General features: G+C 39.7%; 2 protein-coding genes across 4 annotated transcripts in view; one reads left to right on the top strand and one right to left on the bottom strand.

Annotated features, from left to right (window-relative positions):
- PPP4R4 (protein phosphatase 4 regulatory subunit 4) overlaps positions 1-8,789 on the top strand; it is a 77,026-nt gene extending 68,237 nt beyond the window's left edge. For all 3 annotated transcript variants that reach the window (XM_071557609.1, XM_071557610.1, XM_071557611.1), the window contains one exon: positions 8,673-8,789. In XM_071557609.1, coding sequence (XP_071413710.1) covers positions 8,673-8,697 — 25 coding nt within the window. In that variant the 3' untranslated portion in view covers positions 8,698-8,789. The remainder of the gene's footprint in view (positions 1-8,672) is intronic.
- Positions 8,790-12,081: 3,292 nt separating this feature from the next.
- SERPINA10 (serpin family A member 10) lies at positions 12,082-20,877 on the bottom strand. Its single transcript, XM_071557613.1, has 5 exons — positions 20,789-20,877; positions 17,259-18,004; positions 16,034-16,307; positions 15,168-15,315; positions 12,082-12,380 (listed from the first exon to the last, which is right to left on the bottom strand). Exons 2-5 carry the CDS (start codon positions 17,965-17,967, stop codon positions 12,189-12,191), a joined length of 1,323 nt encoding a protein of 440 aa, XP_071413714.1. The 5' UTR covers positions 17,968-18,004; positions 20,789-20,877; the 3' UTR covers positions 12,082-12,188.
- Positions 20,878-24,258: the final 3,381 nt, after the last annotated feature.

Genomic DNA, 24,258 nt, shown 5'->3' with positions numbered 1-24,258 from the left:
AGTAGCAATGCAAACAATACATACAAAAAGTAATTTAAGAAAGCAATAGTCTCTGTTGCCCTTGTTCTAGGGGCAGAGGACTTCTGTCCTGCAGTAAGTCCAGGAAACTTGCTATGCAAAGAAAGCAGTCTATTTTGTCTTTTAGGATGACATCAGGTTGTTAATCTTTGAAGTGGTCCTGGAGTCTGTATCACAGGGGTACAGTTTTGTCTTTCACTGTGGTGTAATTAGTTGACAGTACTTGAGATGACTCTCTCTAGTCAGCATGCAGATGTCAGTGTCCCATCTTTCAACAGTTCTCAGTCTGGAACAGGAATGTCCAATTTCATGGGCTTCTGGAGTTTCTGCAAAGTAAAAGGAAATCTAGACCATTTAATAATTTTGCAAACCACATTTTCTTATGTGAATATGAAGAATCAATGAAACAGTTGTTTCTCTGCCTTAGCTATAGGCAAGGCTTGGGTATGTAAGATGTCTTATGTCTCTCATATCTCTTCACAAATTTTGCTAATTTGAGTTTTAGAAGTGTGCAATTTTGCAAATCCCAGGCAATTTTAAAGGAATCTCGAATTTCAGAATTCTCGCATTTTGACAATACAAAAAGCAGATTCAGCTTTTATAACATGAAGAGGTTGACTGCTAGCCACAAATGCATGGGCCCATCAGGAGCTTTCTACTACCAAGCTGTGTCTGGAGTTTCTGCAACACCAAACATCATCTTGGCACTACTAATTGCTCCTCACAGAGTGCTTGCATCCTCTGAGTGTATTTCAGGCCCTATCGAGGTCAGACCATCCTGCCACAGCCTGCCTTGACTACAGTCAGTCCTCTCCACCTCACGGAGTAGCTGTGCAGGAGCTTCTTGCCTCCGTGTATAAAAGCATTTTCACTGCCAAATTGTATATGTTAGCATGTTAAATAACAATGGCATCTTCACATATTGTGAGCCATAATGCAGGTTTCTAAAAGATCATTTTGCTGAAAGAAATCCAAGAGACATAAGAGCATGAAAAAGTTTTCAGAACAAGACTGAAATTCACTTAATTAGGCTAAAATAGGGTACAAGCATCGCTTAGATGGCTTAAACAAGCTATTTAGCTAGGATGTTACCAGTTCATTTCAAAGATTGCAGGCTTAGATGTAACTCAATGTTCATGAGACAGTCTACTAAATCAGTTTTTTTAATTCTTCAGCTGCACCGTTGTGACTAGCTGCTTGCTTTCTTGTAACACAGGACACACAGAACTTGTTTCGCTTTTCTTTTGCGAGGCTCAGTGTTTCACACACTGGAACAGACACTAGATGATAAGACGTTAGAGACAAACTCAAAATAAACAAATTTGAAGTTACAACCATACAACCTCCGTGTAGAATTTTCAAATCAGGTTTAGAGAAATTTCTCTTACATGTAACAGCAATTAAATAGAAGACACAGTTGTTCTACACAAAGCTTGCACAATGATGTTTTCATCAACTTTGCTCTCAGATTGGATTCTTGAGAGGCATGTCCTTCAGGTCTGGTGGTGACAGACTTCTTGGTTGTCTGCAAATAATCATATTCTAATAGCAGATGGTTAGTTCACAATAAAGACAAAAATACATAGGTAGCAACTATTGATTGATTTTGCACCAGTATGATACTGGTCCTAGTTTTTAGCAGCCTCAGAGCTATGCTGAGACAGACATGCTACAAGCTGGAGCAGCTCAGAGCAACCTCAGAACACAGAGACTACCACAGAAAGCTGTGGTTTTGCTTTGCCAATCTGTCTCGGTGTATCAGGTGTTGAGGCTTCTCTAGAATGGAAATGAGAAAATTGCAAACACAGACAGAATCTTTAAGCTTAAGATAGAGATTCCTTAAACTTAAATTGGTGCTTTAACATTCATCACAGTGAGAAAGAACTGAGTTTGTTCAGGCAGCTTGTAACACAGTGACACTATCACTCTTTTGCTCCCCCCTTTTCGGTCTTGGTGGCAGGGGTAGAGGGAAAATGCTGGAAATGCTCTTGGGGGTAGAGGAACTCGCCCCCCCTTTTCCTGCAATTAGAAATTTTGCACACTTGGGCAAGGCAGTTGAGATGATCAGGCTGCTTGCCTGCTTGCTGGGGAGTCCTGTATTCCAGGACAGGGTGTTTAAATCCTCTGCTTGCTCGCCGAGGCAGGTAGGGATTGTTAGCGACAGGGATAGAAAGGAAAGGGTCGCCCAGGCCCTCCCGCTGTCGGTCTGGGCAAGGTCTCAGCTGTAGGTATTGACCCTGGGTCTATGCTGGCCTCTGCTATTGCTGTAGCACTGGCTTTGAGCACAGCTTCTTTGGTCCTTTTTGTCGGGGCCATGCTGGCTCTTAAGGGAACGGTCCCGTCCCTGATGGCCCTTGGGCTGGCCTCTGTTGCTTTAGAAACCGAGGCGTCTGGAGCCGCTGCCGGTGTTGCCCCCGGCTCTGGGCCTGCCGTGCAGTGCTGCCCACCCGGCTCTTTGCCGGCTTCACTCGCTGCTCCAAGGGAAGCAACGCTGACAGGAGTTAGTTCTACGGTCCCAGGGGTGGAACTCCCCGGGATCGGGGGTCCTGGACAGTGTTCTAGTCCTTTTCTTCCCCAAAAGCTACTCATGCTTTGTTTACAAGGAGTTTCAATAGCAACATTCTCTGCTCTATCTCTAGTGAGGGAGCACAAGGAAAACTTTCTTTTCCTTGCTTTCCCAGGAGAAGGCAAAGATGAAGATGCCTTCCTCCCTCTGGGTCCACTTTGGCCCAGCTTTGCTCTTAACTCTCCATTATACAGATGACACAAAGCCTCCTTTCCAACCGCAGACAAAAGGCAAACTAGCACTGATTTTTCTCTTTCTCCACCATGAACAAGGGAAGGGAAAGCAGGAAGGAGACCATGTCTCTCTGCTCCTGTGCCTTTTGCATTCTCGGTGTCAGAAGCGGCTCTCTCCACCCTGCCTCTCTGCACAGCACACACTGGCTGCCGGACAGGGGCAGAGCTGGCCACGTCGCCTGTCCCTGCCTTTGCATGGTCACGAACGGCATCGGCGAGAGATAGAGGAAGGGACGGTGCTGGCTCCCCCTTCCTGCTTTTCCCTGCGGTCTCTGCTAAAGCCCCCTTCGCCCTTCTTTCTGCCACCGCAGCTGCTGAAGGGTCAGCAAAGCCAGTGCCCGCTCTGTTTTCAGCAGCGGGAGAACCCAGCACGGAGGACCAGCCCACGGCCAAGAGAGACTGATCCTGCACTTGCTGCAGCTGACTCTCAGTTACAAGCACCTTTTTTCCGCTGGTACCCTCAGGACCTTTTGCTGCTCTAGCTGCCCAAGGAAAAGCTGCGTTTGCCTGGCCAGCAAGCCCTGCTTGTTCATCTCCCGGTCCCGGGAATGTGTGTGCTGCCTCCCCCGCACTCGCTCTATCTGCTTGCTTGGCTACCGCCCTTCTGCAGGCACTCTCAAAGCTGCTGGCTCTGCTCGCCACTCCAGGTGGAGCGATGCTGGCAGAGGTCAATTTCACGGCTCTGGTGGAACCTGCTCCTGGCTGTCCTGGGACAGCTATTATGCCAAGCTTTGCTTCTCCAGGGGGTTCTGCTTGTGCTGCATATGCGCTTGTCTCGGTGTCCCCGGGAGCAGCCTCAGTGTATCCCCGCACCTGCGGGACAACCTCAGTGCATCCCTGTATCCGCCGGGACAGCCTCCTGGGGGGTTCTGGGGGTCCCGGCCCGTTTCCGGAGTTTTCTCCTTCCCAGGAGCTGCTGGACTTCTGGTTACTCATTTGTTTACAGGGGGTCTCTATGGCAATTCTCTCTGCTCCCTCTCCGATAGGGGAACGCAGAGAAAACACCTTCCTCTTTGCCTCCTCAGGAGGTGGCAAAGGTACTTTCTTTCTCAAGGGAACGGAAACATTCCCTCTCTCTCCCTTTGGGAACACAGACCTTTCATGGTCTTTAAAAGAAAAGTAAGTTAGAAAGTTGAGATTATTGCTTTTGTTAATCTCCCAGGCTAAGACTAGCCTTGAATCCATGCAGCTGTGCCACAGCCACGCTTGTCTTGGCTTCTCCCAGCCCAGCTCCCTGAGCTCAGAGACAGCCGCTCCATCCCAGAAACTCAGCTTTGCCTTAGCCTTTTCACCAGGCTGGCTCCAGCTTATCTTTGCTTTTTGTTCTTCACTACAGAGGTGCTGATATAAATCCTCTTTTTCAACAACAGACAAGATGCAAACCACTGCTTCATTAAAACACGAAACTGACTGCTCTCTCACACAGCTATGAACAGGGGAAGGGAAGGCAGGAAGGAGACTGTTCTCTACAATCCTGGTGTTATCCACTGCTTTGGTCTCCCTGTTCTTCTGTACCGGACAAGCTGGCTGCCGAGCAACGGCAGTGTCTGCTGCTCTTCCCTCGCTTGTCTCTGCCCCTGCATAGCTGGAAACGCCAGAGGTGGGGAAAGGGGGAAGGGAGGGTGCTGCCTCCCCCTGTACAGCTCGGGCCGACTGATGGGAAGAGGGAAATGAGCCTGCTGCTTCCTGCCCCACGCTGCTCTCTGCAGTCCTTGCAACATTCCTTTTGGCCACCCTTTTCAGGGCTGCCTTATCAGTGACTGTGCTTGCCAGAGCAACCTCGGGAAAGCTACCGGTGCCTCCCTGCTCTGTATATTTGATCTCTTCCCACCGTTTCTCTTTTCGTAACACTTGCCTTCTCAAAGATGTTTCGGGGCTTGTTAGATGCTTCCATTTCTGCAAAACCAAAGCTAGAGGGGACTCCACTGGAGTCTCCTCTTCCATGGATTGCATACAACCCATGCTGACAAGTTACAGGCAAGGGAAAAAACTTTTCAGCACCCAGATTTGAACTGCTGGCCTCAGGAATACCAAGCAAGCTCACTCCTCCAAGTGCTATGTTACTGCTTCAGGCTAAGATAGAGTGATGTAATCCCAGAGAGATATTCCTCTCCTTTCCAGCTGCATTCAGCTAACATGAAACCCCTGAGCACTCTGCTTTGCCCTTCCCGAAGCAACAAGGGACCAAACCGTCCCTCACCCAGGCAAAACACCCTTTTGCCCACCAGGCTGAGAAACTGACTGGCCAGATCAGCTATACCTCCCAGCCCAACGTATTCCCAGTTCCAGGGAGAAACCTTCCCTTAGTTTGCTAGCAAAAATACTCAAAGGAACTGCTCCTTTTATCTTACCCAGTTGTTAGGAGTTTCAAAGGTCACTGAAGGAATCCTCCAAAATGTGCCGGCAGTAGAGAATTCCCGCAGGATGAAACTTCTTGCTCTGGAGTCCCTCGTGGTTCCAGGGTGCTGGATTCTCTGATTCCACCTTTCGGGCGCCAAACTGATGCCGTGAATGACCCTTCCCCCCAAAAACAGGACTTCGAGCCACGTTAGTGTAGGGTAAGATAAAAAGTAAAGGTCCTTTAATAACACAGGGCCTACAGCCCACAGGAATACAGGATGACATGCATGTGTCTCAGTTCTTGTTTCCATGGCTTTTATAATAAGATCCCTCCAATCATTGCTTTACACATTTCTCAGTCCAGCCCCAGTCCCACCCCTGGTCCAACCCCCTGGAATTGGGTCTGGGGTCATCAGGACCCTCTGTCTTCATCAGCTCTTCTTCCTCAGGCACACAAAGGTCTCTTGGAGTTCATCCAATTCTGGCTTTTGGGTCACTCTGACCTGTGTTTATGTTTCATTCTGTAGGCCTTCTGATATCCTTCAGCTCTTTACCTTGGAAAGGAGTCTAAACAAGATTAATTAACTAAAGGAATTTGAGCTCTCTGTTCTGGGACAGGGGTAGTGATAGAAAGGCATTAAACTTAAACTGTTAGAAATATTAACCCTCTAAAAATCTACAACTACTGTGTTCCTAAAATCTACAAAATGTGAAAATCAGAACAAAAACCCTTTCGGCATCAGTGTCAAAAGCCAATAGTTTATACTAGGGGAAGAAGAATATTTTTTGAGAAAGAAGAGGAGGCTTTGGATGGCCTACATACAGTTCTGAGTAAGAGTTTTAATGTTCTTATGGGAAAACAAATCTCTCAGGTTGGTATGTCTGCTGTGCTGAAGATTCAATTTCTCTTTTTTAATCTGGTCCAATACTTATTTGTTCTCTAAAGAAAGTGGAGCAGCTCTTTAAGGAGGTGTTAAGAGATACAGATACAGGAATGTTTGGCAGTACATGTTCATTTTGCCTAACCTTGTTAACTACAGATATGTTGGAGTGTATCATTTATCTTTTGTTCAGAAAGTCAGTCTTGGTGCTAAATATACACATACTAAAATAAAAAAATCTCAAACATGTCAGTTTCATGGAAACATTGTTTTCTACCTTGAATGATGGAAAAAATTGATATGCAAATACATAAGCAGTTGACAGAAATTACTCTGAGGGAAGAATTTCAAATTTGTGTAATGAGAGGTGCAATTGAATACATGCTCATGAATGAGCGTCATCTTCAGTGGACTCACTTAGGCAGAAAATTTGTGAGAAAATAATAATTTAATGTATATTTAGACTATATCATCATGTTAATTTACATATGTACTGGTTAAACCTTGCATTGACTATGTCTTAATTCTGGCAAGTCCTAGCTTTTAGTTTGCTGACTCTGCATCTTGAATAAAATAAATTCCAATATGTAGCTTTTTCTAAGTAGTTAGGTGTGTTATATGGGCAGTAAATTATTTAATAATTAAAATAGAACAGATATAATTAACAATTCTTAGTTCAAAGTGATATATGTTTGGACAACATATTGTTTAATTGCTTAAGCATAGTATTTTCTATAAAATTGCTCTAGTGAATATTGGTTTGCTTTGGATAATACAATGCAGTTCACAGGGATAAAGAATTTTTGATTTCATAATTGATAGTACTCCAGAGATTTCTTAAAACTCAAAGTGACTTTGGTGGAGAACTGAGGCCTTCACTTAGCATAACCATGAATTCAAACATGTGGTTTGTCCCATTTCTTATGTGTGTGAAAATAATGTAGATGCAAGAAAAGAAAAATCAGTAAAAAAGCCAGTGCTCACAAACAGGTGACAAGAAAATGATTATAAGCATTGGTGTCATTTGCTAGACTTTAGGTAATACTCAGGCAATAGAAAATGCAGGAATTATGCTAAAGTTGCACCTTTATAACTTAATGGTGGAATCACAAAAGAGATGAATACCTGCTTTAAGTACCTTATGGAATAGCAGAGAATCACAAAAAGCACTTGTTGATATTTTGTCCCACAAGTGATCTTACTTAAATCACTTTGCAGAGCGGACCTGCTTTTCTGACTTTCTGTTCAGGAGTTGCCAGTTAGATCATGAATCATCCTAGTGCAGACACAGACGTGATTCATGAACACTGTGTTCTGTCAAGTAGTCTGATCTTGTATCATTGTGCTGTGTAGCTTTATTATATTCTTTTGAATGTTTTCAACTTCATGAGATTAAGATAGAAGCTGTTTTGCTTGAGTTTACATTAATGTACTATGACTGATTTCAATATACAATTGTTTAAAAATATTTTGAAACTTTATAGATTCGTCAGTAAAAGTATCCACTTTATAGGCAGTGTGTAAGAATTTTTCATCTTGTCTGTAGACATACAGATATTGCCTGATTTTATTTCACTTTCAGTTAAAACTTTCTTCAAGAATGAGTGGTACAGGTTTCTATTCTGTAAAAAGTGAGACTACATTTACTCTTGTATAGAAATGATTTTTTAATAATAAATTGATATCAGTATTTTATAAGATGTCCACAGCAGACCCTTAAGACTTCCAATTTGGTGCATGACCATGTTGTAACAATTTTATGTGGAAGTATGTTAGTGTCTTTCATCCAGTCATTTAAATGCTCAGGAAGTTGAGCACAAGATGAAATAGTTCTACCACTCTTCTGCTATACTTTGAGTTGCTTACTTACAGCTTCTAATCATGTTTTCATCCTGACTTTTAAGATGCTAGGAATTCTGAGGTCATGTGGTTTGCATCATATTTCTGTGGTATTGTGACACTGATACATCGTCATATAATACATGCAGTTTTTAAATATCCAACAGTTTAAAAGGGTGAAACAGAGCAATATATTGCGTTATGTGTAAATGATACTGGGAAATATTAATGCAAATTAATATTTCCACAGAGTTCTAAAAGTTAAGCCCTATTCTTTTAAATATTTCTAACCAATACAAACAATTGTTAATTGACATAGCCACAACTCTGTGAAGCTGAAAAACCGTATTTTAAAAGATTAAACAATTAAGGTGTGGAAAATTCAGAAATTACCCAGATGACATCATGGTCAGTAGAAGACTTAGGAATCACACTGTAATGAGCTCTAAGTTTCCCTCTCCTTCCTGTCTCCACTTTTGCCAGATTTTATCATGGGCTGAGCTGGAGACCTCTGACCACTATACTGCTTGTGGTAGCCTAACCATCTCAATCAGACAGATCTCTACAGGACCTTCTGTAGACAACTTAATGGAGAACTTCACCCTTGTTGTGAAGATTGCCCTCAGAATGTGTCCATTTGGCTTTTTCAATGGGTGCAGAAGAGCAGCTAATAATTCTTAAAGTACAGCAGCTAAGAATTATGTTAAAATGTTGCACACAGTAACAGTCTATCATGTTATATTATTTAATAGTATAACAACAACATATTATTTATATTTCTTCTTTTGTATGAAGGAAAAACAGAAAATCAAACTCCTAGATCATCTGAGAGAAAAAACAGGGAACCAGAGACTGGTGGAAGCAACATTCTGGTGAGAGAAGTTGTGAGCAGCAGATGGGGATCTCTAATGCCTGGAGTGAATAAAATACATCCTACAATGTTTAAAACTTTCAAATCTTTTAAATAAAATTCCAAGCTGTAAAATATATTCTAATAAACAATGTAATGGTTGCAGAATTCTAACATCATAGTGAAACACAACTTCAGCAATGTGCTCTTAACTGCTGCAGCTATAGAGAACATTTTGTTTTCTTCTTTTACGCCTTTGTAGTTCAAATTCTGGCATTTAGAATACACATACCCATTATTTAATTGGTTTACTTACAATTTCAGCAACTCTTAGCACCCATGTTTTATGTAAGAAATAGAAGGAATTGTTATGAATATGAAGAAGTAATCCCACATTTTAAAGAATCTGCAAACTTAAGACCAAAATCCAGAACCACTGATCAGTCTATAAAAAACATAAACCTTAGAAGCAATGTGCTGCGAATTTGGAGTTAATGTTTTTACAATTACTAAGTTCATACAACTTCTGAGTAAGTTTCAAAGCAATCTAAAGCAAATGTCTCCAGATGATGTAAAAAAAAGTTTTATTTCATAAGTTTTATTGTATAAATACTTGTTTTAATTTTTAGTATTTCAGATTGTATTTTCACTTTAATAATTTATAATAATGAGTCTAGTTTTTAATCAGCTGTAATTGCAAGTTTTCATGATTTAGTGATGTCATCTGCATTTGTTTGTATTAATGCTTATGTTTCTATCAAAATTTCTCTGTGGAAAAACATGCAATTCTATTTTAAAAAGTTCTATTTATGCCAGTACTTGTGAGAGAGCCTATGAAGCTATTGTCAGCTTCTCTATTTCAAAATGGAAGCAGCATAAATATATTGATACCAGAAATATGTGGGTTTTAAAATTTATTGGTGTATGATAAAGACGATCTGATCTGTGTATGCATATGCGCGTGTGGTTACTTTTTATAATGTAAAAACATGAATGATGATTTACTCAAAATAAAACCTAGGACAATGCTGTACATGCATGTTTTTGAAAAGAAATTCTCAGGGCATCTTTTATAATTAAAATAAATAAAAGCATTTACCCATAGAGGGTATTTATTTAAAATAGTAATAATACTGGATGTATGCTGTCTTGTGTGAAGTAGAAAATGTGTCTTTGGATTTAGCAGTATTTCACTGTCTGAACTCTTAAGCTTTTTACTTCTGTATTCTCTGTCCTACATCACAGGCATTGTTTGGGTTCTATGGAAACACTCAAGTTTTCATTTTGTTCTGTATCCTGATGTAGCATCTTGTAAATCTGAGATTTCTTTAAAAGCTTCTGCAAGTATTACAATGTTTAACATCCAGTATTGATATAGATACACAGATTACCTGTGCTGGCTCCTCATATGTTCTGGTTTTGTCTCATTAGTGAAAATAGATACTCTCAGCTCCCTATGGACCACAAACTCAATGTGCCAGCTGCAGCTGTGCACCCGCGGGCCATGGGAGACTGCTCACTCTGGCCTTAGTCTGACTTTTGCTAGGGACTAAACTGAGATCAGCACTAGCCAGCTGCAGATCAGGACACAAAACTGTGTTTGCCCTTTCAATGCCTTTACTAAAGCAATGCAAAACAGCCAGTAATTTCAGAAATTAATCCAAGCTCTTTCTCCCCTTATAGCATGCAATTAGTTCTGCATACAGTCTCTCTTGTGTTTCTTACCGGCTCTCATTTGTCTGTCATTTTCAACTGATTAATTTGTTTAATACTGATAACACATGCTCCTCTCTATAACCCTATTATGTAATAAATTCCTGCTATGTAATCTTTAAATGCTTTATTTAGACATTTATTGGACTAGGCGTCTTCCTTGTGGAATACCTCTGGTGTCTTGTGCATACTTTCACCAGTTGTTCAAACCACAGAACTTCATCTAAGAAGTATTTTTATGAGCCACTCTCTTCTAGTTTAGTTCTGCTAAATAGCACCAATGCTTTTGAGCCCTTCAAAGCATTGTTTTTATCTGCTTGTCAACAGTAGGTCCAGAATATCAACTGACGATCAACTGTACAGTGTAGTTGGTGGGTTCACATACAGACCAGCAGCAGTAGGGAGTGATTCTCCTTCTGGGTAAATTCATCCTGCAGTGTGGAGTTAGGTGAGATGTACCTTCCTCATCTAGCCCTTTGGGACTTACCCCAGTGTCCAGGCTGTTGTGGACAGACATCTGATGGTAACTGAGATGATTTTTAGAGATTTACCATCTTTATCCTCTAATGTATCTTTTGTATCTTCTCTCACGGATGCCTCTGTCTGTGTGTGTTTACTGGTCGACACCTTTGAAACCCCTTGTTCCTGTTAGCAACTATTTTGTGAAGGTTGTATGAGCAAGCAGAACAAAGCTTAGATCTGGTAGTTATGTAAAGCTCGAAGTAGCTTTTTGCATTTTTTCATAGTTTATTTATAGGACTCTCCTAATTAAAATTTACTAACTGCTAAGATCTTGCAGTTCTGTTGAAATCACTGCTCCACTTGCTCTATTTGAATAAAGAGAATTGTGTTTTGATCTTAGAAATATTTTTCTGAAAATTATGGAAACATCTTTTGGACTCTAGGATCAACTCTGTGTAGATTTACTCCACTTTTATGGTATGTTTTTCCTACCCAAGTCTGTCTTAGTTCAGTCATAGTTCATCCTGGTGTCTAGATGATGTTACAGATAGAAATTCTGGGTTTAGGAGAGGCCCAGCTTGGTGTTTTGAAGTAGGAAAGACCAGATTTTCCAGATTCAGAATACCTAAGTTATTTTTCAGAAATATTTTAATTCAAGGAATATTTTGAAAGCAGGCACATTGTGTACTCTGAGAAAATAAGATGATTTGATACTCTGCATAAACACTTTGAAAGAGGTCACACAGACAATGTAGACTCACTCACAGATTTCATGATAGATTCAGTGCAATTTCTACAGTAATAAGGATCTCTAGAGAGAGGCCGTAAATTCTCTTTTAGGTCTTGATACTCTTCTGTTTTTGTAAGTGGCAAAAGAGTCACTGGGCTGTTAAGTCTCTTTGCAACATAAGATAACATTGAGAAATGTGCAGTGTTTGGGAGTGAGCTTGATTATTTTTGGCATATTTTTTTAATTCAGTCTTAACGCTAAAATACTGATTTTTGGCAGTTCAGTTCTGTAGTTGTTTTTTGTTGTTTTGTTTTTTTTTAATTTCCAAGGTGGATTTTAAAAGTCACATTTCTGCCACTTTGAGCCTTAGTGAATTTAGCTTGGTACTTGGCATTAATAATTGCTAGGGTGACCTGGTGCTAGCTGGAGGGACAAAACAGGTTTTCACATTTCATATTTCATATTTTATATTTCAATGTCTTTTTATTCCAATATAAATTAATAAAATAAAAATAACACCTCTTACATACCAAAGAATAGACTCTGTTACCTTTATTCACATTTCTGTTGGATCGACCACCCTGCCAATGAACAGTAATGTTTTAAAAGTTTCTTCAAAAATCATGAAAAGGAATGGTCGGTCCACTTTGATGACAGGAGGTGCTGTGAATGCAATTATTTCTGACCCACTGGCTGCTGCAGCCTCAGTTCCTTCTTCATCAACTTCAATTACTGCCTTTTGGACAACCTGAAGTGCAAGGTAGAAATCAAATATGTGACAGAAATAAATATTAACATGAAGAATATTTTTCCAAGTGAGGCATTCAGTTGAACTAGGCTTCTATTGAGGATTAAAGTGAGTAGGTCAGTGCAGTTGAACTCTGCTAGACTGGTAGAGTCATATGCTGTCTACTTCAGCAGCAGAAGAGATGTTAGTGCAGCCACCAAACCCACAATAGTCACAGTGTGGATGTGAGTTCAGGACTCATTCCACTTTTGCACATTTCCAAGCATAGAGCTCATTTAGAGATGGGGGATTTGTTTTCGCAGCTGGTACCTGAAGCAACTATTATATTTGTATAGTGCTCCTCTTTGACACCTAAGTGTGCAAGGGAGAGTTTCTCAAAATTAGGAAACGTGCTTTTGTCAGTCATAAACTGACTGGCTGGATATGTCAGTCACAGCTGATTTTATGAGAGCTTAGGGAAATGCACCAATCTTGGCTTTTTTTCCCTGTACATTTCTAGCTTGTTCATTTGGTAGCACAGATGAAATATGTACAGCAATGAGGTACAGTCCTGGGTTGGTTTGAGCACCGTCCCTTCCCACTGAAATTGCAGGCTGGCAAAATCTGATTCTTTTCCATTTTGTTCTTTCAGCCTGTATATAGCTCTGAGTGTTTCCTCTGAGTTTGAGTCTGTTTTGGTGAACTGGCTGGTCAGCTAGTGGATTTCCAACACCCAAACTCCTAATTCTAGGAATTACTTATGTGAGACAGTTAAAGAACTTCACCAGTGTTGATCTCTCTGCTAAATATTCTTAAATAATGAATTTGGCTTTCATGATTCACAGGGACAGGATGCTCCTCTGGCACTTTGTAGCTGATGCGCATATTGCTTCTAGTATCAGTTAGCAGCCACCATTAAAGTGTGATATTTTTCATAACACAATAGAGTTAACTGCTGAGAATCAGCATGAAAGTTATATGATCAGGAGAAAGGGTAGAAAAGTGCTGTGGATTGCCATTGTATTTCCCAACAGTGAAATAGTTTACAACAAACTGAAAATCACTGCAATTTTATCCATTAAGTATTTATTCTTAGGATGTTACATTTTCCCAAAAAGGTTGTTTTGTTAAGCCAGTGCAATTTAGAAAACCTGTAGGTCAGACATTAAAGTTTTTGAAACTTGCATAGAGGTGTTTATTATACCACCTAATTAACTGGCAAATCACAATCTATAAGGATTTGGTATAGGGAGACTGGTAAGAGCTGGAGGATTTTTTCTCATAGAGTACAAATACTCGAAGGGAGGGTGCAAAGAAGATGGAGCCAGGCTCTTCAGTGGTGCCCAGGGACAGGACCAGGGCAGTGGGCACCAACTGAAACACAGGAGGTTCCCTCTGAACGTCAGGAAACACTTTTTCATGTGAGGGTGACTAAGCACTGGCACAGGTTGCCCAGAGATATTGTGGATTCTTTCCCCTTGGAGATACTCAAAAGCTGTCTGGACATGGTCCTCAGCAACTTGCTCTAAGGGACCCTGCTTGAGCAGAGGAATTGGACCAGGTGATCTCCAGAGGTTGCTTCCAACCTCAGCCATTCTGTGATTCTGTCTCTTCTGAAGTTACAGTCCTAGATTATCAGCACTATACAACCCTGTACAAACACAATCAGTTGCATGCTACAGTTTTCTTACATAAGTTTATAAAGCTATGTCTTTAAATCCTGTGTCAGATTAATATAATTTGGATCTTGTTTTCCTCAAATGTTTATAATTTCATCATTTCAGAAATTTCATTACTTTAATGTATGAATGTGGGTTTAGCATTAATTGCATTTCACCTTGTTCCACACACTTCATTCTTGAGGGCACAAGTTTCTCTGCGTGGTATGTGTTTTATCTCCTTTCTTTGACCATGCCTTTTAATTTTCTATCAATAGGAAACTGTTTTTTCTATAGACCAGCTTTTTCTTTTTCGTAAGACATTTGTGGTCACATAGACATGTTCCTTCCTGATATTGGTGTGATTGGAAAGTCCTTTGTCTTCCATTTTCTTCTGATTCTCATTATGCCTCTATTTTCTATCAGTCTATTGAAATTTGTCTTTGTTCTTCCTTAAATAGTGATAAAAATTATCTCCTCCTCCTCTTTTTCCATTTGACTATGTTACTGTCTTTTTGGCCCTTCACTGCCCTTGCCATTGCCTGTTTAAAGGATCTTTAAAAGTTCCAGCATATGAAAGTGGAACATCCGTTTGGGTTGGAGCACAGCTGTGTTGTGCCAGTGCTTTGCTGTGAGATTTTGTTTCTTCTCTTTCATGGTATGCAGAAGAATAGGAAGGACTGCTTTGACTTCTCTTTCTCACTGTTACCTTTTTGAGATTTTATTACTTGAACTTTCTAAAGTTCTTTTTGAGAAGTATGCCTGTTTCTGGACTGTGTATGAGGAATTCCTTCTGGGTTTCCTTCCTTGCTCTGGCTTTTGCCATTTGACTGTCACTTACAATGTCTTTCTTGTTCACAGTTTTTGTACAATTCTGCTCTTTCCCTGCCAACTGTACTCCTCTTAACACAGAGCTTTTCTCCGGTGATGGACTAGCTTTGGGAGGTGTTGAGCACATATGAGTTGTAACTGCTCCTTACTTCTACACACCTCATACTTGAAGTGAGATCCATCCAGTGTGTAGATTGCATATACCTGGCAGATGAGGTACTTTGGTATTAGTGTCCCTATAAATGTATATGACAGTCTCGTGGCTGGGCCATTTATTTACTATTACAATCCAAAGAGCAAAGAATTTTAGAAGACTTACCTGTGAAACTGCTGCATATTCTTGATCTGTGAGATGACTAAGATCTGCTGTACGTGTAAAGAGATTTTTAATTCCAAGAGCATGAAGCAGTTTCTTCATTTTGTATTTTTGCTGTAGTTTGAACTTTGGAAATGAAATATCCACTTTTCTGTTAAAAAAAACAACCATCAATGCAAACTTGGACTGTGCAATAAATCACTTGACTGCTGAAATGCACAATACTCAGGAATAAAGCTCCGTAGAGAGAAAGAAAGGACAAAAACTGGAGTCTCTGCTGGCATTTAGGTTGGCAGAAAATCATCTCTAATTTGTTGACTGCCAGTGACCCTAGAAATCATTTACTTCTCTGCATAAAATACATCCACCAGCATTCCTAGTGCCCTGGTGCCAGGGTGATACACTAATTTATTGATCAGTGAAAATTGTTATTTCAGGAATTACATTTCACAGGAATAATTTGGTTTACATTTTCATATTCAGTTACTCTGGGTTTTCCCTGGTAAGAAGTGTTTAATAGATGTACTGTATATCTAGATTTATTGTGGACTTTGCAAGGCAGTGCTATATTTAAGAAGTGAGAAGACCCAAGGAAGAATATGAAAAGACTAAATTGACTATGCCCTCAGAGATACAGACACTTCTAACAGATGAGTCAAATATTCATTCCCTCCAGAGCAGAAACTTCCACATGCCACTTGGGCTGTAGACAGGCCATTAAAGGACCTCTACTCTGTACATACCTAATGCCACTGAGATGCTAGCATGTGAAAAGGCTTAGGAAGACCAGCTGATCTTTTTTTCGTGCTTTGTTGCTTTGCTGCAATAGACATCAGAGACATTAGGGCCCATGGATGTCAAAGCAATACCTGGTCTTCATGCTTCCAAGCCAGGATTCCACAAGCTCTGTAGACAAATGGTCTTCAAGTGAAATGTAGTCTCCCTCTTTTTCTGGTATAACAATCAGCATGTGGGCATTTCCTTTGTAAGGTATCTTTATCACAGTGCATCTTAAGTTCTCATCAAAAGTTGAATTAATTTTATCTGACTTGAACATCATAGGTACCTGTACACTTCTGTATTTGTTTATGTGGAAAGTCTCCATTTCTGTGAATTTGGAATTAAACGGATATACCCACTTGCCTGAGGAAAGAAAGAAATTAAATAATTATCTGCATTTAGATTTTTTTCAGAAAATGTTCAGAAAAGCTTAAAAAAAAGTATAGGATTTTTTTTTATCTAGTTTAAGTGGCTGTCAATTATGTCTGAGATAACTGGGTGACAATTTCAGCATATTTAATTGTATGCTTATTTAATTTTTTTACATCAAAAACAAAAAGGAAACTATCCACAAAATAAACTCCTTCATTTACATGGAAAGCAGGGAAATATTTTTCTAAGATTAGGTAGTTGCCACTCTGGTTCGGAATAGATACTTTGTTTATTAATTGTCTGGTGAGCTTCCAACCTTTATTGACATGTAACCTTCTCTGAAATTCACTAGCTGTTCAATATCCTTTATTTAATTTAATTATACAATCCTTTGAATGGGGATTCAGTAAAGCACTGATCTCTCCACAGAATGGTTGTGCTCATCACAGCTATTCCTTTCCATCCTCCTGTAAAGTAATATAATGGGGTAGTTTGGTTCCTCTGGGGAAAATGATTCTTGATGGAAATAGAAAAATTATTTTTATTTCAATTGTTTCATGCACTACGTAAAATCAGTCCATGATTTTATGTCCAGTATCCAGCATTCAAGACTATTGTGATGAAGGCTTTTTCATTTTAATGAGTGAATGAAAATTAAACATGCTTTCTAGTCAGAGAGATCATGTGGGGATAGATTGAGATAAGTTTGATGCCGGGCTTTTTTTTTCTCTTTGGGACTCTATTGTATGGAAGAAAGTGTTGTTGTGGTTCGCTATCATGAAAAATCATTTCCTGTTAAATAAGCCTAATAGAAGTAAGTAAATCTAGATAGAGACATGGAGAAATAGGACATCTAAATTCCTTTAAGCTCCCCCTAATGCAGCAAAAAATGTCTTGATTCTTCTAATAAAAATAATTTTGCAATATAAAACCAGCGATTACCTTTAAAGACAATGTAGTCCACAAGTAGCAGTTTACTATGGCGGTCCAGCTCTTCAAAAAGATCTGGGATTTTTCCTTTTGTCCTTTTGTAAATGTTTTGATTTATGAGAAGTTTTGCCTGGGTAAAGTTTTCAAAGTCCACTCTCAGAAATTCCATATCAAAGTACTGCTTAGATAAATTCAGGAAAGACTCCTTGAGTCTGAAATCCTTTTGTATAAAAGAAAAAGTACCTTGCACTAGGAGAAGTTCTTCATTCATTGTGATGTTATCTATCAGTTGTTTAAACAAAGCTGGTAAATGTTGGTGATCCATGCTGTCCTTCAAAGCATGGAGGTTTAGACCTTTTGCTATTTGTCTGTATGTTTCCCCTTTGGCTGCCAGCATATAAACAGTCATGAGAGCTGATACCGAAATGGGAGAGATGATTACATTGTTATCATGTGTCATTGCAATTTTCCTGTAAAGGTTAAATCCGAAATTTGCAGTCTTTTCAGTGAAGTTGTAAAGAGTGAAGTCTTCAGGACCTTGGTCTTCAAAAGGCTTAGAGATATTTTTGTGATGATACCACTCTTCAGAAATACTGACATTTTTATTTTTTTCCAAGAATTTATCCTCTTTTTCCTCCTTTGAAATGTTAGGTTTGATGCCAGCCTTGATGAATTCAACACATATTTCACTTAAGAGAAGTAATAAAATTCCTGTTTTCATGTTGACATCCAGTAATGAGCCCCTTTCTGGTTTTTCTCTAGAAAAAAAGAAAGACAACAGAATGTCTTTTTATTTTGTTCTTCTGTTCACAATGCAAAAGGTCATAGATAATAGTGAAGAGGTCTTTCAACATCTTCAGAGTATATACTCTAAGCCTAAGATCTGGTTCTTACATGAAAAGTCAAATTTATGTCAGTGAAAGAGAGAAGTTTCTAATACCATTAAATTAATCTAGATCTTCTGGTATGGGTGGTTCATGTCAGAAGTAGTTCACTGATTTTCCATTGCTCATTTTTATTTCCTTTACAAATCCAGATTTCAAGCACAAAATGCAGCTCAAAATGGCAAATGGACTTGCTGGACCTGTGTTGCCTCCTTCACCCTGTAAAATTGATGTAATCTGTAGGCAGAAGAATTCTAGGCAGCATGTGGTGGAAACAACATGCTTGGCTTTCATAATTTTATTTCACTTTTCATCCTTCTGCTATAAATTGTTTATTACTCCATTCAAATCATTCTCCCAATCACGTGCCATAGGATTCCTTGCTCCTTTCTACTTCCCTGTCCAGCAAATGCTGAAGCAGGTTTGCCAGTGCTGCCTCCTCCCTGAAAATAGCATGTTTCAATGTCAAATAGCACAGTGATGAAACAGTTGTTCTGTGCTTAAAAATGCAGTATTTTACACCAGTTTTGATTTCTGAGAAAAGTTAATACAAGGTCTCTCTTTTGGCCAGAAAAACCATTTGGAGAAAATGGGACACATCTTCGAGGAGACCTCAGGCAAACTTTACCATCAAACATTGATTGTGTAAATTTGTACTTGAAAGCATAAAATACAAATATGATTATCATCCATCTTTCCATTAAAACAATATATGATTTCTCTCCCATACAGCAGTGTTGAATTGCACCTTGTGGAAAATTTTTGAATGGCCACAATCTTTGGAGATGCATTTTCCCATTGTAAATATAACAAGATGTTCAAGATCACAGATTCCTGACCAGATTCCTTTTGTGTAGCGGTGTCATGCAGAGGGGTAAATGAGATATAAAAATGGATTACATGGCCCATCATTAAAGTAGTAAGTGATTCAATAGTCTAGAATCACATGGCAACTGTTAACTACTCCTCTTAAGTGAAGGATCTGTAACAGCAAATTACGGTCATTGTATAATTTGTGATTCGGCATATGGGAAAGCAGCTTTTATTCGATTTATTCAGAGTTCAGCTGAATTTCACAGTTGGCTGATTCAGGCTGTGGGAGTTAGTCCTGAAAAGGTATGTCGATGTGAGTACTGAGACATTTGAGTGCCAAGTCACAGGGTGCTTTTGGCAGTCAGGTGGTGTGCTATTTTCTTTCGAGATAATAGGTCACGTTCTGTACTTGGTGCAACACAGATGGGCTGTCATGACTTAATCGGGAGGCAGTGAATCCTGAATGTTATGCCTCCTCTTGAGTGCATGGCAGGCAGAGAACAGAGTAAAAGAATGTTCAGTGAATATTTTTTCTTTATTTTTCTTTCTCATTAACCCTTGATTTATTTTCAATGAGATTTCCAGTGTCTGCAGTTTGCAGACTGGAGTAGGGAAGGGAGTGACTTGACTTTGGCTCCTGCCTTGCTGCTCATATGGTACGTGCGACTTCTGGAGGGTTGGGATGCTCACCGTCCCCTGATGGACTGCAAGCAGTGAAGTTAAGAGCTATTACAGTACCTGACGGGCACTTCTGCTACTTATGTAGTGACCTACTTCTGTGAGAAGTAACAGGCACAGAGGCCCTGTTCCTGCCGCAGTGCTGCACCTGCCCTGGCAGCAAAGAAGGAGGTTCTTTCCTCTGGGAGTCATCCCTACTTCAAAGAAGCATCCTTGGACACTGCAGAGTCAGCTCTAGCAAAGAGGCAGGGATTGGAAAATTTTGCTTTTGATCATATTCAGTTACAGAGAAAGCAATTTCTGCAGAAGTACCTCCCTGTAAAAGAGCATCAGGCCTAACTGCTCACTAGGCATTGCAGAGTGCCAGCACTTCCACATCTTTTCTAGGCATAGTGCAATTCCTGTGCAACAGCTGGCAGTGTTGCGTTTGGCAGATGCCACTGTTGTGTCTCTCTCTGAGAGGTTTGGGACAGCACTTGGCTCAAGTGCGCCCCCAGCTCCCCCCAGGAGATGTACAGGGATTGAATGGGGAAAATGATGAGCTGCCTTCCAGAGGGCTCTGCCTTCCCAACACAACTAAGATTCCTGCGTACACAAATACGAATATTTGGGTGCAATGACCGTCACAGGAATAAAACCCTTACAGCTACATTAAGTATTCACTGCAAATCTGAGATCACAAAAATTTAAAGTTAACATTACAGAAGGTATATCATTCACCTTTACTAACAGTTAGAAATAAAGCATGTTGTCTAGAACTTAGAAAAAAAGTTCTGGGAACAAAAAAGTGGATTTTTTGTACATTATAGACTCATATTTTTAGACCCAAGTGAAGCTTATTGCTAATTCTAGATAACCCACTTCATGCATAGACAGTTCATTGATAAATGTACAAGTGTTAGAGCAAAGTGAACATTATTTCCATTTAAAGAATTACTTGCTTCTAGTGGTATAAGTATCAAAGGAAGAAGTTACTTGTTCAAATGCCTTTTTCTTCTGAAGGCATTAGAGCAAGAGAAAAATATATTAGAAGCTGATTAAGACAATTTAAGACTGCACATCAAGAGAATCACTGATAAATATATAGAATTACCTACATATATATTTGAAACATGTAATAATCCTATCCCTTAACATTCTAAATGCTTCATATAAATCTTGTCTTACCTATTAGGTAGATGTTCTTTTACTTTTCTCAATCAGCTTTGTTTAAAAATGAGAAGACGTCTGTCCCATTTAGAAGTTTTTGAACAAATATTTGCCCTTCCAAAGAGTGGTAATCTCGTTTTGTCTGTTATAAATTAACTTCTTTATAAACACTGAATTTTGTGTTTCCCATAAATGGCATAATGAAGGAGGGTTATATTCCAGTAAATATAGTCTATCTTCATGTGAAACAAGAAAACAATAAACTCTTTGCGTTTAGCCCTTCAGCACCCTATCAGGATGTGCCCCCACACATCCAGTTGTCCATGAGAATTATTTTATAGGAAGGTTCTGAGCTACTCAGTGGTGGAAGCAGTATCCAATCCTGCTTAAAATACCCCCTTACATAAAAGAATATGTCACTATTCACAGAGACAAGGGAAGCACATGGGAGGGAGAAAGAAGGTACAGAAGATTTGTAGGGATGTTATTAGCAACCTCGTCCTGCAATTTTCTTTTAGAGCGGAGGCCAGGGCTCCACCCCCTCTTTCAAGAGCATGCCAGCTAGTTGGTGACATATCAGTATGCCACCTTTAACCAACTGATAAGCACTGAGGGATGTTTCTCCTTTAAAATACAAAGTGAAAGAAGCTGATATTCCCACAAAAGCTATACAGAGCTATGGGAGGTATGGATAAACTTTTTGAGTTTTTGGTTGCTTGGGCTGATTTGACAGTCTGATTTTTGCTCTTCAGCATTATTATTTGGATGAGGTACATTCTTAAGACAGTTTATTCAGCAATTTCTGTAGCACGGGCATGGTCTAAACACTTCACTATTTTGATCATTGGCCTGATTCCAAATCAAATATAAACATGGAACTTCTTATGTTCCCTCATGTTCCTAAATTACTTTTCAAAATACTCCCGAATGAAACAGAACACTTTGTTCTGATTTGGATTATAAAAGAAAAAGAATTTGGCCTTAAAATGTGAGATAAGGGGACTAGTCACTAGTTTTCAACAGAACAAAAAGAATGAATTTACATGCAGTCTAAGTGGAAGTATTGGACATTTTAGAAAGCCTATAGAGGACTTGGGCATCCAGGACTCAACAGAAAAAGGCTTTTGTTTGTTGCTGATGAGTATTGCTTCTATAAAAGGAACAACAGTGTTTGCTTTCAAAGTGCATGATTTGATTAGGAAGGGCTTAAGATATGAATGCAGGCCCTCCATTGTCTAACCAGGTTTATACCCTCATTGAAAGGTCACATTATTGGAAGGCAGTTGTGGGGTTTATGCTCAAAAAGTTCAACAGAGGGGTCACGGACTCCAGCTACCTATGTTCTTCCTCAGTTTCAATTAGTTTAAAATATTCTTCCTTTCAGAAACAATTCCAGTCATAATAGACCCTCAGTGTACACACTGTATTAAAGAATATGGGAACATAAGATGGAGTTACTGGTTGAAGGCCCTGCTCTAACATCTATTCCCTAAACATAAAAAGCTTCACTGTGAATGCCCCAGTGACTTCAGAACTTTGGTTCTCTGTCCAGGTGACTGGACATTTTTTTCCCCTACTTCCTAGTCTATATATATATATTTGTGTTTAATTCAGTTGGATTTGAAATCTGAATGTCTTCTCATTGCATGGAAATAAATTTGTATCTGATATCGTTGAATTGCTGTGATGTGCCTCTGAATCTCTGTGTCTTCTCTAAGATGCACAGTGTTGATGTTTAATATTCAAAAGATTAAGTCTTGTTTATAGATGGTACTGAAAGGAGAAGTTTGAAGATATCTTAAAGTCTTTGAATCTGTCATTTAAATCTTTTCAGGGCCACAAACCCCATATCAGTGCTGTTTTACCCAGAAGAAAAAGGAGGTTGCTATGAGACATACTGGCTGTATACAGAGATATGAGGGAATTGTCTTCCTCTCTAGTTACTCACAAAGACTTTGCTAGTTTTTCATGCTGGGTAACACCTTGTTGAGAGTATCCTCCATACACTATCGAGAGTAACGTATTCCTCCCACCAACTACTATTTTTATTGTTAGCCGCCCTTTGGATTCAACACAGCTTTCTGAGCAGTAAAACGCCACACAACATATGGGTAGCACTCTGCCAAGTTATGCATATTCAGAGAATGAGTTTCTGGAAGAGGACTGAAATGTGTCCCTCTGGAAAAATTGCACTTCTACAGAGTTTAGGGCAAAATCATCCCTGAGACCTGACCAAGCAAGGCCAATACACGTGTACTGCTGCCCAGTTGTGTCTCTGCTGGGAGCTTGTGTGGACACAGCGTTGAGGCTGGGCCATAGGCAACTGATAGGTCAGCAGTTGAGCTAAAGACTGACTGTTTTCTAATAGACAAGTGTTTGTGGATGCATATGCAACTCTGAAAAACTTGGCAGTGATTAGGTAGTCCAGGTCCTCACTAATCTGACAAAGCCCCATAACTCTTGAGTACCTGAGGTAGATACTACAGAGGCAGATTCAGCTACTTGTTCCAAATATTCAGAGGGTTTCTGTTATAAGACCCTTTCAACCTTTTGCAGTTCTTGTGGGGCTGGCAACACCTCTGCTTCAGTGGCTGCTTTTCATTTGGCTTACTTTTCTCAGTCCTTTTTAGGAAACCGTCCCTGGCCATGAAGCAACCAGTCATCCTAATATTTGGGGGGGGTTGTGCTTAGGTTCCCCTGTGCTAACTATGATTCCTCCCAATTACAATCTCCTTGGTACAGCAATAGTGCTTGGTTATGTAATGCCTCTGTTCCACATGCCATGATCCATTTTAGCAGTTTGTAACTCGACCGCAGCTGAGATTCAAAGTGGGCTCTGAGATATGATGGGCATGATTGCACTACTGAGAGCAGGTTTCAGGAAGGAGACAGGTGGTTTAATTAATTGTATCTGTACCATGCTCCCAGTAAGAGACTTTTTGGAACTGAGTTGCTTGCCTTGCTCAGACAAGGTAGTCACCAAACAGATACATTTCACATAAGGCCCTGCAAATTTCTGTCCCCAGCTAGTGGCTACACTTTTTGCTTCTCAAGGCAGACACAGGGTATTTACACCTGTCTTTATGGAGCTAGTTGAAATCAGTCAGAAGTTCTCTCCAGGCTGGAGTTCGATGAGAAGAATAAAGGTAAAAAATGTCAATTTAGGAAAATATTTAGGTTGAATGTGATCTAACCTTTTCCATGTTTCTTAGACTAAACAAAATACCAGTGTACCAGGAGTAGTTTAGGAGAAATACAGGGATGATTTTCAGGGTTCTGTATTTCTTCTGAAGTCTCACTGTGAAATTACTCTTAACACATAAACTAACAAGCTCTAACAGTTATAAAACAGCTTTTTATACAGTCTCCTGAACATACTCAGTTTGTCAACAAGCTGATTCATCAAGGTGACTGCTGCTTCTCCCACTGCAAGAATGCACAATGTAATAGAAATCATCAGGATGCAAACGCTCTGTGGCTCCAGACCT

Source organism: Pithys albifrons, chromosome 6 (genome assembly GCF_047495875.1).
Source record: "Pithys albifrons albifrons isolate INPA30051 chromosome 6, PitAlb_v1, whole genome shotgun sequence".
Lineage (NCBI taxonomy): Eukaryota > Metazoa > Chordata > Aves > Passeriformes > Thamnophilidae > Pithys > Pithys albifrons.
Note: the sequence above shows the minus strand (reverse complement) of the source record. Positions and strands in the feature narration are given on the sequence as shown.

Coding starts and splice junctions, on each gene's coding strand:
- SERPINA10 (XM_071557613.1), bottom strand. CDS start 17,967: ATGAAAACAGGAATTTTATTACTTCTCTTAAGTGAAATATGTGTTGAA. Junction 16,308..17,258: donor GGACTACATTGTCTTTAAAG/GTAATCGCTGGT, acceptor TTCTTTCCTCAG/GCAAGTGGGTATATCCGTTT. Junction 15,316..16,033: donor CTTGGAAGCATGAAGACCAG/GTATTGCTTTGA, acceptor TTTTTTTAACAG/AAAAGTGGATATTTCATTTC.